Genomic DNA, 13,320 nt, shown 5'->3' on the forward strand with positions numbered 1-13,320 from the left:
GTACTTTTATGCAGTGACTTTGGTGGTGGGAAGAGCAGAGAGTTGACCAGCCGTCTTTGGTGACTACTCATTCTTGGCTGGAGGATTCCCAGGCATGGTCTGAGGTGTAGGGAAGTCTCCATCCCTGGAGAGGTAGGAGGAATTCCCACTCCACTGGTAGCTGACAGAATGATGGCCCTCTCATCATTGCCACTCTCATCGTGATTAGCCACCTTATGGAAAGAGGAATTCAGTGAACTCTAGTTGGATTTTATTTCAGGAGTGTTTCCCCAACACATGCTGACTAGACTCGTGGGGTGGGTCATGGTCTTTGGATGCAAGAATGATCGTTTTGTACTGTCCTTCACTGGGTGAAGAATGGACTTCCCATCTTACCTTTCCTACCTGGATCTGAATCTGTGTCTAAACAATGACAGCAACGCCTTGCTGGTAGCACCTAGGCAGCTGCATTCTCTCATACACACTCTAATTTGTCTGGGCTCCCTCTAAGTTGACCCAGGATGACTACAGTCTGCCTTCCATCACCTTCAAGGTGTAGCTATTTAATGCTTGTTCTCTGGAACCCTCTGCTCTCCTGCTACACTCTCAACCTTGTTTTTTAAGGAAGAGAAGTCAGGAGAAAGATGTAGGGATGGGCTCAAATCCTCCCAGGGTCTTATGGTGTGCATGTCTCATTCACTGTCCATTTCAGTGGTGTCTAAATATGCTGGGGGAGCTGAGCTATGGCCTTATCTCGCTCTGTGAAGAAACACTCTTTTCTCTTTGTTAACAGCCTACATGTCTTGTTTCCTAAATCATAGAAGTGGAAAAGTGCAGCCACATCATTGACTTGATTGCTTTTGTCCGGCCATGAGCAACATTCTGCTTCTAAAATCCCTTATTAGTGCAAAATCCCCAAATGGACTAATCCTTCCTTGCTTCAAGAACGTTACATTTTTATTAACTTAATTAATTTTTTATTGAAGTAACATTGGTTGCCAACATTATATAAACTTCAGGTCAACATCATTATATTTCTACTTCTGTGTGGACTACACCGTGTTCACCATGCGTCACCGTACACATGCGCCCTTTTACCCTTTTGCCCTTCTCCCGTCCCCTTCCACTCTGGTAACCACCAGTGTATTCTCTGTGTCTACGTGTGTGTTTGTTGTTGTTGTTTTCTGATGGTAGAAAATGTAGAGAGGTGGGTGTGGTGATTTGACAAAGGGGAACAATCAAAGTCTGATTTCTGCTTGCAAAGTGCATAGTCTACTTGAAAGGGGCGTGTACTCGTTTGGGGAATCGAGTCTGCTCTGACTCTTGGCTCCCTGGACCTGTTCTTTTTTTTTTTTTTGTGAGGAGGACTAGCTCTGAGCTAACAGCTGATGCCAATCCTCCTCTTTTTTGTCCTTGAGGAAGAGTGGCCCTGAGCTAACATCTGTGCCCATCTTCCTCTACTTTATATGGGACGCCGCTGCAGCGTGGCTTACCAAGTGGTGCGTCGGTGTGTGCTGGGATCCGAACCTGCAAACCCTGGGCCACCGCAGCGGTGGAGCGCGTGCACTTAACCGCTTGCGCCACCGGGCAGGCCCCTCCCTGGACCTTTTCATCATCTGGATGCCAGATAAAATACACAGGTTCTGAGCTAGAAACACAACACCAGACTATTTTCGTCTTGGCGTGTACTGCCTCTCAAATGCCTGAATGCCAGACAAACTCGTTTTCAGCATTTTGGTTCAGCTATAATTCACAGAAGATATTCCAATCTGGATTGAATGACTTTCTTCCCAGCTGTGTCTCTGAAATCAGCCCCATGTTCTCTGTGGCCTTTCGCTGGTGCGTTTGTGATGGTCTCTGAGCTGCTTTTCCTTTAAGTCGCATGTGCAACACTATCGTAGTAGACAGCAGCCATGGACATCCTTCCTCTGAGACCCAGCACGAGCCTTTTCTCCTGACCCAGATCTCTTGCTCTCTCCAGCCCTTAAAAGGCTCATCCTGAGAGACCTCCTTTCAGTTTCCATAGCTTCTGCACTGAAATGACCTTTTTTAGAAGTCCTTGCCTCAAAATTAAACGGAGAGCATCTCTTGTTTTCATGAGTGTCTCTGCATAGAATGTGAGTCAGCTATTTCCAGCAGGAAGAGGATTTTGTTTTTAACCACCTCAGACACAGGGCACCAAAAGTTTGTAATTACTTTGCAAGGAAGCCTGTGACCGAGGCTCCAGCGTGAAGAGGCCAATCGTGCAGTCTCAGGTAGGAATGAATACATGCAGGCCTTTGCTGTTAGATTCCAGGCTCCCGCACTTTTCCTCCCTCCTGCCCCCTCTCAAGCCCTCCCCTTTCCCCATCTGCAACTGGAGAGGGCAACTTTTAAAAGGCAAGCTTGAAGGATGGCAAGTTCTAATAATCCAGGCAGAAAGAGCAGCTGTTTTAGCTTAAGTTCCAATACTTCAGAGCAGTTCCTCCTTGTCTTACTGGAAAAGCCGATCCTACCAGTAACGTTTTCCTCCACCGTAATAAAGAGGAACATGAATGTGATAGAAGCTATTCTGAAATCTCTGAGAAAATAGAAGTTGGGCCATTTCCCTATATGACTCTCTTTATTTTCTCCAAGGTCTACTCCACCCAGGTAGAAACTCAAGTGGCCAGACCAATGGTAAGTTGCCCTTTGGATTTTCCCTCCTGGCCAAATGCCAACCAACCACAGCCTCCTACCCTCTCCCACTGTGAGTGTCAAAGAGGCTGCAGGAGTGACCCAAACTGATTCTTACTCCAAACTTTTGTTTCACTGCCCAGCCTTCATCTCTTGGACATCCTAAAGGCAAGGCTTAAAGAGGGAGGAAGGGAGGGAGGCAGAGGAGGCAGCTAGACACCTGCAATCTCTCCTAGGAGGCACATACCATTCCAGAACTTTCCTTCCACCTGGGACCCATACACATCCCACGCAGCAGGTGCAGTCCTCGGCAGCTGCTGCACTCGTCCTAACCAAGGCCCATGCAGTTCTCACAGGCTTGCTGGCAGGGCTCACATTCTCCCATCTCTGGGTCACCGTGGAAGCCAGGGGCACATTTCCTCACACAGCTGCCGCCTAGCTAAGAACACAGAGAGGAAGCACGAAGATGGAACACTGGCTGGCTTAGCTCAGTATTCTATGCAAGGCCAACTTCTAAACAGGCTGAAGAGAAGCTCAAGAACACTTTTATTTGAGTTTATTTTTTTAAAAAACCAAGATGGCATGGACTTATTTCATCCAACACATGTCTTAATAAATCCAACACTTTAATTCCTCATTCAACCAAGAATTTAAATTGACTATCAGTTTAAAGGGTTAAGAGCATAGAATAAAGAACTTCACATTCTCAAGGCCTTGAAAAACTACAAATAAAATGAATCTCTATATAGAGAACCACTGGAGATCATCGTGGGCTGTCGGGCCCACTCTCTCTCTCACAAACATTCAAGAGTGCTGTGCTATTATTCTTTAATTGGATGACTCAAAGTATATTTCTTTCCTTACCATGCATTTCCATCCAAGTCAATGAATTGACCAAAACCTAAGACAAAAGATCTTTGTTTAACTTTTACACTGCTCAGGAATATACAACATGGATTAAGTCTCTAAGAAAGAGTCATAGTTCTGAATATTCCAGGGGACTTCAATTCCAAAGCAGTTTTCTTCAGCACCCCTCACCCCTACCCCCCATTCAGCTCTTTTTTCCATCAGCTGGAAGATATTTGAGATTAATTAGTGAAATGGGAACTATGCTTCAGTAATAAAAGCATTAATTAATTTTATTTAATTAAAATAGACAGGTCCTCAGAGTTACCAACATAGGATATAATGTAAACATATAGCCTTTATGAGTCAAACAAACTCGTGTTATCTCTGTTACAGAATTTGTCAACAAAAATAATAACTTAAAATAATAGGTAATTTTGTCCGATATTTCATAAAGTTTTTATAGGCAATCTAAATAATTGTTGGAAACAAGTAAACTAAATAGATGTAAAAAGGTAAAAGTTTTTGGGAGAACTTTTTAACAGTAATCATGTGTTCTAATATATGTACTTAAAACAACTTAAAATAATGGCTAACTGCTTTGGTCTCACGTAAAGTTTTTGTGAGTAAACCGGACATGATTGTTAAAAACAAATGGCTTAAATGTAAGTGAGATAAGAGTTTATGGATAAACTCTTAACAATAATTCTATTTTATAAATATATGTATTTAGAATAACTTCTAAAATCTCTTTGGTAAGTTAAAACTTTGAAGTTTTACTTGATTGAATTAAATGATAAAAAATTCATTAAATATCTAGATAATTTCTAACTAAGATAAAATATCAGATAAAGGTTAATCTACTTTGACTGCTTATTGCAAAAAAACTAAAAGATGTTCAGGTCTATCAGTAAACAGGTCCTATATTTGACTAAAAGATTATACTATGAAGTAACGTGTCCCTAAAAATTATAAAAAGTATTTATAAATTTGTCAAATTATAGAATACTAATGTAAAAGACTATGTAATTACTTACTTTTTAGTTCTCACAAACAAAATCTAAGTCTGTACAGGCTAAAAATTCTTGTTAATATACGTGATTAAAGCTACTAAAAGTTAATAAGGGAAACATCTTTGTATTTAAAGGAAGTAAAATGTCTGTTTTCAGTAAAGGAGACATAAAGACTAGAGATATTTTTATTTGTTTTGTTAAAAAAGATAAATTTGTCCTACAGTACTAGAAGAAAAAAAGGGAAGGAAGACATGGAACAAATTCTATATGTAAGAAGCAAGTGAAAGGCAGGTTTGTGAAAGTAAAAAGCCCAAGAAAAGAGTTTTACACATAGATTAAAATAAATTCAATTAAGTAAATGACTTTCTATATCAAAAGTAAGTTTAAAAAATGAAAAATTTGGCTTTCTCTCTTTTAAAAGGATAATCTTAAAGTTTTGGTCTACTCTTGACAAAGAGATTACAAAGGTTTTTTTTCTTTACCTTTGAGTGAGTCTACTTACAAGAGAGAGAATCTAGATTTTGTTAAAATAATTTCCTACGCTCAAGGAGGCTGAAGTCTCTCTATTCGAGTTTTCTGTTTAGGCTGTTTCACTCTCTCTGTTTGCCTGTGACATTTTCTGTTGTTACCTTGGTTAAATGGATAACTAAACATTATTTGTCATTTGACCAAGTGTTTTAAAACCTTTTGATATTTTTTTGATAAATTTCCCCAAGGTTCAAATCCTAAGTAAAGTCTTTCTTTTGGGGAGGTTTCCAGTGGGGCCTTGAGACTTCTCAAACAACTTGTTCTTTCTTTCTATAAAGAGGGAGATATTAAAATAGTTAGGCTTATTTGGTATATTAAATTACGTAAAAAATTATCAAATAATAATAAACCTTCTTAGGTTATATTATGTGGGTAAATGTGATTAACACAAATGGTTCTTGATACCTGTTTCATATCTCAAAGTGCTCCAGATATCCATAGGAAACTCCAAAAATTGACAATAAGGCTTGATACCACTTCTGCACAGTTAGTGGAGGTAGCCTTCAGGGTGTTAAGCAACTGAGATATGGCAGAAGAAATGAAAGATGACCAAAAGATGCAGAAGCAAGCTACTCTGCTTGTGGTGGCCCTCCAGTCTGTTCAAGGTAACCCGAGAGAGAAGACGATGACACGATGGGTGAGTGACCCCAGCCGCCACCATGGGACCAGAAGGCCACCAATGAAATTGAAGGCTAATCAGTGTGTATACTGCAGACAGGAAGGGCATTGGAAGTGGAATTGTCTGAATCAACCCCAGAGAGGGAAGAGCTCAGACAAGACCAAGCCATGGCAACTTCCCATGACTACAGATGAGATGTGATGGGGCCATGGGGCTCCGAGGTTGGTTTCAGGCAACCAGATCCTCATCTCGCCAGAAGAGCCCTGGGTAACCTTAGCAGTGGGAGGAGAGCATGTTGAATTTTTGCTCGATACTGGGGCCACACTCTTGATATTAAATACTCAAAAAGGAAACCTTTCAAAAAAGAAAATGTGATACAAAAGGAGTATCAGGTAGAGGAGAGACCAGAAGGTTTTTGGAGCCCTTGACCTGTGAAATAGGATCAAAGAGACTAAGACATTCTTTTCTGTATATGCCAGAAAGCCCTGTTCCTCTCCTTAGGCGGGACATATTATCAAAACTAGGGGCCTTGATGAACTGGGAACAAGATAAAATAGAAATCCAAGTTCCCCAAAATCGGGAGGTCGAGCTCATGGCCTTGTTACAAAATATACCGGTATCTGAAAAGAAGAAATTCCCCCAAACTTCTAAGCTGAGTCAACTCGGAGGTATGGACACATGGACAAATGGGACGGGCAGCCAGTGCCAGACCTGTACGGTGGACTTAAAGCAGATAGACCACTGGCCTCTGGTGAAACAATACCCCCTAAAGTCTGAAGCCATCAGAAAAATCCTTCCTGTGACTGACAAACTTTTAAAACAAGGAATAATCAGGCCATGTAGATCCCTATGTAACACTCTGATTTTATGTGTTAAAAAGCCAGGAAAAGGGGAGTACAGATTTGTTCAAGACCTTAGGGCTGTCAATGAAACAGTCCAAGACATAATCCTGTAGCACCTGATCCTTACACCCTGCTGGCTAATCTCCCTGGGGACAGCATGTTTTATACAGTGCTAGATTTAAAAGATGCTTTCTTTTACATGCCATTGGATCCTGAGTCCCAAGAGATTTTTGCCTTTGAATGGAAGGACCCAGACTCCCACCAGAATCAACAGTGCTGCTGGACTGTCTTACCCCAAGAATTTAAAAACTCCCCTACAATTTTGGGGGACATCCCAGCCCAAAATTTCAGGGAATTAAAATTAAAACAAAGCACTGTGTTACAGTATGTGGATGACATCCTAGTAGTCAGTCCTTCTAAGAAAATCTCTGATGAGAACACAGTGACCATAAACGTCTTAGCCCGTAAGAGATATAAAGTGTCCAAGGGAAAAACACTGACATTTAAAGCGACTGTAAAGTATTTGGGGTTTATTATTTCAAAAGGGCACCACAGCCTTCCTCAAGAGAGGAAAATGGTAATATATCAACTTCTCCACCAAGAACACGTAGGCACCTACATGGATTCTTGAGATGGCTGGCTTCTGCTACATGTGGATCCCTAATTTTGGGTTGATTGCTAAGCCTCTCCATGACAAATTACAGGGGCCAGAAACACACCCCTTTGAATAGGGTAACCTATGTGACCAAGCTTTCAATAAGCTTAAAAACTTACTAACAGAAGCACCTGCACTGGCCTTACCAGACCTGAGCAAACCATTTGACTTGTATATTCATGAAAGACAAGGAATAACTCTAGGTGTATTAACCTAAATGTTGGGACCATTAAAGAGAGTGATTTCCTATTTCTCAAAGCAGCTAGACACTGTGGCATAAAGATACCCCCTGTACTTGAGAGCTGTACCTGCCACCAGCCTATTAATCAAGTATGTGAACAACTTAGAGCCAAGGCTGGTGACCCACAGATTTACCTTAGACTATTGGGAAAAATATTCTATGACTCTACCAGCCCCTATGACATTGCCCATGCTCAGCAGGAAGTAATTACAGAAGATGGACATTTGCCCCATTCCCATGTAGAATGAGGAACAGGATAAAACTAGAGGAGGGATTCTGTCACCAGCCATGGACTCTAACCTACTTCTCTTGTCTAAACTCTAACTTTTTTTTTTGACCTAATTCTCTTATCTTCTTGAAAGGTGCAGATGTTCTTTTCTCTAACAACTTGAACTTGTGCGGTTTCAGCTATGTGCCCAGAAGAAGCTCTAAGTCACAACCTCCCTGGACCCAACAGCCCTGAACCAGACCAGCCCAGCCCAGACCACAACCACAAGAATGACACCTACGCAAACAGGCAGAGCGAGTTGTACGAAACTAACCTGTGTTCATTAACATCATAAATTCTCCTCTTCTGGGAGGGGGAAAGCAGCAATTTTTAGATGATTCAATGCATATAAAAGCATGATGTCAAATCACACATGTGAAAGCTCATGCCCACCTCTACATGTGATGATGAAACTTCCCCTTTGAATATTCATTCCCCACCCCAAATAAAGGTGCCCACCTCCCTGTGCTCGGGGAGCCATAGCTTTGTGAATTATTCCTTATGGTCTCCATTTTCTTTGCTGCATGCCACAAAGAAAATTTCTGCTTTGTGTGACAACTAGTTCTGGTGTAGATTGATTAACTCACCAAAAGGGGGACTCGTGTTTGGGCCAGTAACATACCCACCACACCATAACAAAATTCTGGACAGAAATAAAGACATGCCAACAATTCTAGAACTGGCTGAGAAAGCTATATTACAACTTACTGGTGAATAGCTCTCAAATCCATGAAATCCTACTTTAGATTACAAGCACCCAGTGAAGTCTGTCAGCCTCCCACTAACAAGTACGATGAGCGAGGACAGGGAACCACCAACTTATTCAAACCTTGTGGAACCAGAAGGGATGAGAGTTCATTGGATTTTTATTATTTTTAAAATCAACATTTAATAACAGTGGCTGAAAAGCTAATGGAGGCCCTCATAGTCCAGTGAGAAAAACTCTCATCCTATAATTTATTTTCAGCTGTTGGTTAGTTACCCATCTCCCCTGCTCCATTTCCAGGAGCATGTCTTCTGCATCTCTGTAATCCCTCAAGGCCCGGCACGTTCAGCATTCAGCAAATCACATCCATTCAGCAAAGGTGGATATAAGCCACAGCTGATTTCAGTCTAAAATGAAATGAGTTTCCCATTTCTGTTTTGTAGGACATATACTTCATGAATTTGTTCATTTGATTCCTTGATTTGGTGTTCACTTCTGCCTGCCTTTTTGACTTTTGTGTTATTATAGGTGTCTGGGAAGGATGTATGGTACACTTTGTGATTTTTGGCGGAAACACAAAACCACCCTTCGGTTCATCATCCGGGGCATCTTATTAGCAGGTAAATAACAAAAGGGGATGGGATCGAAGTGCCTCTTTTCCAACATTCCCCAAATATTAGCTTTCTATGGAAAGAAAATAAGTGTTCCCCCTCCCTAGGCCTCACTGAATCATCCAGAGAGGGAGAGAAGTCAATCAGGATGCCCCTGAGTGGTGGTCTCAGCGTGGGACGCCTATGCAGATGGGTTCCCTGTCCAGTTTAGAGCAGCTAACTTTTTACATCACCTACTCCTGTGGCCTTTGTTATTGTGGTGTGGATTTGGGAGTCGGTTAATGCAAATCCAGGTAACTGGAAAACATGGTGATAAACAAAAGGTAGAAACCTAATTTCAGGGAAAAATATGAGCAATTAATACCTTATGCTAATACAACACAAGGAGGAGCCTAGGGTCATGTAGCCCACTCCTCTTGCCTAAAGATAGCACCATACTTCTTGCACAGAGGAGCAGGTCTCCAGTTTTGCTCCATCCCAAAGCAAAGGGCTCTGCAGCCCATTTTAAAGAGCACTCCTGTCTCTAAAATGTGAAGCCTCTCACCCAAGTCCACAGACATTAGTCCAAGACCCCTGCACCCCAGGGTCAGTGGGTCTGCTGGTTCTCACACAGCAGGAACAGGGAACAGCTATCAACTTGCTGTGTGCCAGGCCAGATAGTGTCTTAGGCTTTCCGGGCCATTGGGGAAACCACCTATCTCTGCTGTTATGGGACAAAAGCGAACAGTGTGGCTGTGTTCCCATGAGACTTTATTTGTAGAATACAAATACAAATATACAAGTACAGCTGCACTCGCCGCCTACAAAAGCAGGTGGCAGGCCGGATTTCACCTGCAGACCATGTTTGCTGAGCTTTAACAGGAAATCTTGTTGTTCTTATCCTGGAATCTCCTCTTCCAAAGCAGCCAGCTTGGTAATTTCCACCACATCTTTCCCTTCTCTGTAGAGATTCCGTGGAACTTAGAGATTGTTGGTGGCCTATTTTCCTACTCAAGCTTAGGCCAAATCTGAGCTGCAAACCAGGAGAATCAATACCTTTTTGTTGCAGTTGCTTCAACGCCTGGCGTTTCTGTAACAGAACTCACCTGCTGAGTGTGAATATCAGAAAAAAGTGGTTTATACCTAGTGAGAGACCCAGTGATCAAGCATCAGGATCCAAGAACTCAGAAGGTTCTATAAGAAAAAAAGACCTAGCACCCTGTCCTCCTAGCATTCATGATGAGACTGTTAGGGACTTCCTTTGAAAAAAAGACAAAAACTCCCAAAATACAGTACTTAAAATCAGGAGAGCCAATAGCCACATCAAGAGCACCCCTGTGTTCAATGGTTCCTGATTGAACCTCCCCTTGGCTGAGCCAGATTGGTGCTGGAGGCTGGTCTCCAGCTGGTGCTGATGTTCCCCATCTGCGTTTGCTTCCTGGCAGGTTACCTGGCTATGGTGATCGCCGCGTGTGTGCTCAACTTTCACAGAGCCCTTCCTCTCTTCGTGATCACTGTGGCTGCCATCTTCTTTGTGGTCTGGGATCACTCTATGGCCAAATATGAACATCGAATGGAAGAGTTCCTGTCTCCAGGCAGAAGGCTTCTGGACAGCCATTGGTTCTGGCTGAAGTGGTAAATGCAATTGGTTCTCTTACTGCTGTTGAGAGGGATCTTAGTCTTTTCGAACACTCTTCCAAAAATGTGTTCTGAAATTACTTCATCATTTACGGTATATTGAAGCTAGAAACAACCTAGGGAATAATCTGTTAAAATGCCTTCATTTTACAAACAGGAAATGAAGGCCTCGATAAGGTAATCACTTGAGATGTGTTCAAATGTCCCTACAAACTGCCTTAATTTCAAGTGCCACTAAATCATAAAATGTTGTCCAAAAGATGGGATGGTTCTGACTTGGGGAGGTGGCTTTCTGTTCTGGGCATGAAGCTGGCCTCCTTGGGAGGAAGGGGTCTGTGAATTATTAAAGCCAACCCTTTCCTATAGGAGCCCATGTCCTGCAGGGACCACTCAGGGCTTTCTCCCAGCCTCTCTTTGTGGGACTTCCTCTCCCTCCGGGTGGCCCACCAGGGATCTACCAGGAAACTTCACACAGCCTTGGCCTAATAAAGCAGGGTTGTGCAGTCCCAACACAGCACCCTTTCTGGTACTGCCATCCAAGCCTTGAGGCAGCCTTGTCAGGCCCACAGATTGCCCAGGGAGTCAGAACCCACTCTAAAGTCCAACTTAGCTCTCTGAGGCTCAGGTGAGATCCCCCAGCTGCAAAGAATGTATTCCAAGTTCTTTCTTAAACGGAAGAAGGTAACACCTCACCCATCTTCCAAAATGGAGGTGAGGACTCCCCATAGATCTCTCAAAGAAATCACCAGACTTCCCTCTCCAAACATCCTTTCTTCTCTCTGACCCCTTTAAATGTCCTTGAAGGGCCCAAGAGTTGTGGAATGAGGGGGACACATTGCTTAACTTTTTGGCTATTTGCCTTTATAGCCGCAACAAAAGAGAGTCTGTTGAAAGTTCTAGAAGCATAACTACCTGGTGCCCGGGTGTGTCACTCAATATTTTTTGTTTATTAGTTGAAGCCTGATTAAGATTTTCAAGTTAGCACTTGGATGCTACAAACGATGCCACAAATACAGCAAATGATGCCAATGCCTCCTGTCTGGTTCTCGTAGGGTGATTTGGAGCTCGCTGATCCTGGGAGTTCTTCTCTGGCTGATCTTTGACACCGCCAAACTGGGCCAACGGCAGCTGGTGTCCTTCGGTGGGCTCCTGATGTACGTCACCCTGCTGTTTCTATTTTCCAAGCACCCAACCAAGGTATGAATTAATCTTTTTTGTTTTTTTCCCTCTTTTTTGTCATGTGCGAATTGCTCAAGATAATCAGTGTAAGAGAATTTAACTCTTATTCAATATTTTTCTTACCTTGCTATGATATTTTAAGTGGCTAAGGTGCCCTTCTTCCTGAACTTTCATAGAACTGTTCCTGTCTCATTGTTCATTCTCAGTAATTTTCCAGTTACACAATCAGTGAGATGGTCTCTCCTGTCAAGTCCAGCTTCTACTCGTGTCCTACCTCTCCCCATCAAACACACATTCAAAGAAAACAGACCTGTTTTGATCCAGATTTCCCCAGACCAGTAAATAATCTAATATTCTACCATTGCATTCCGCAGTTTATCAAATTTCTATGTGCAATTCAGGCTTTTTTACTCCAAAAATTTGTCCTTAAACAGTTTTGTTCACATTGAGTTCTATTCTCCTCCTTGTTCTGTCAGTCAGTAACCCATTACATGGGCAAGAATTCTGAGACATCGATTGTCCACATATGACTCATAATGGCAAACCCTTGAAGAGTTGACTGGCTGAAAGGTTGACCACCTCCAAAAAAAGCATTAGTCAGAGACCAAAGTCACCAAATGTGACCCAAATTCTTTGCCCTGTGAACATCTCTGCTGTTTTCTATGCCTCCAATCCCATAGTTCTTTGCAGGACCCTCTTCTCTGCACCAAAAATGAAAGCAGATGATTGTCCGTTATTCTGCACTCCCTGGGTCTGCATTAGAGTAACTGGTTCCTTTTACAGTGAAACGAGAACCCCTCCACAGGGTGGAATTTCCTTCACTTAACTCACTTACAAATTCTCAGATCAACAAACCTAGGACACACAGACAAGTCATGTTCTGCCTCTCCATCTTCCAGATAGGGGAAATAGTTATATGTATCGCATATTTACAGCATGACTAGCAAGGCTAGATCCTTCCTCCCTAATGGCCCTGCTGAGACTACTCTTTGGGTCTAAGTTGTGTTATCATGACATAATGGTTACATAATCCCCTGAGACTGAAGGCTTCACACTCAGGTTTAGAAAGTGGAATAGAACCCTGAGATTTTGGGTATGGTTTGATCAAGGGACTCTCTGCTCATGACTGCTTTGGCCTCCCAAAGAAGGTGGGTCACAGGCCACATGGGAGAAGCTTCCAAGGAAATAGTGATCCTCTGGGCATTTATGCTGAGTTCAGCATTCATTTTCTAACAAGGTATATATCTCTTCATCTTTCTGCATAGGTTAACTGGAGGCCCATCTTTTGGGGAATTGGGTTACAGTTTCTTCTTGGGCTCTTAGTACTAAAGACAGACCCTGGATTTATGGCTTTTCAGTGGTTGGGCAAACAAATTCAGGTAAGTTGAGTTCAAAAGAATGTCTTTTTTTTTTTTTTCAGTGAGGAAGATTGGCCCTGAGGTAACATCTGTGCCAATCTTCCTCCATCTTGTATATGGGATGCCACCCCAGCATGGCTTGATGAGTGGTGTGTACTTCCACACTGAGGATCTGGACCCACCAATCCCAGGTTGCCGAGGTG

At 42.5% G+C, this 13,320-nt stretch overlaps 1 protein-coding gene across 1 annotated transcript in view; it reads left to right on the plus strand.

Annotated features, from left to right (window-relative positions):
* LOC101398395 (solute carrier family 28 member 3-like) overlaps nt 1–13,320 on the plus strand; it is a 95,154-nt gene that overhangs the window by 63,416 nt on the left and 18,418 nt on the right. The window contains exons 4-7 of the mRNA XM_087444848.1: nt 8,881–8,972; nt 10,388–10,577; nt 11,633–11,777; nt 13,025–13,138. Of these exons, the coding sequence (XP_087300974.1) occupies nt 8,881–8,972; nt 10,388–10,577; nt 11,633–11,777; nt 13,025–13,138 (541 nt within the window). The remainder of the gene's footprint in view (nt 1–8,880; nt 8,973–10,387; nt 10,578–11,632; nt 11,778–13,024; nt 13,139–13,320) is intronic.

This window comes from Ceratotherium simum, chromosome 20 (assembly GCF_057802395.1).
Source record: "Ceratotherium simum simum isolate JZ-2026a chromosome 20, ASM5780239v1, whole genome shotgun sequence".
NCBI classification, from domain to species: Eukaryota; Metazoa; Chordata; class Mammalia; order Perissodactyla; family Rhinocerotidae; genus Ceratotherium; species Ceratotherium simum.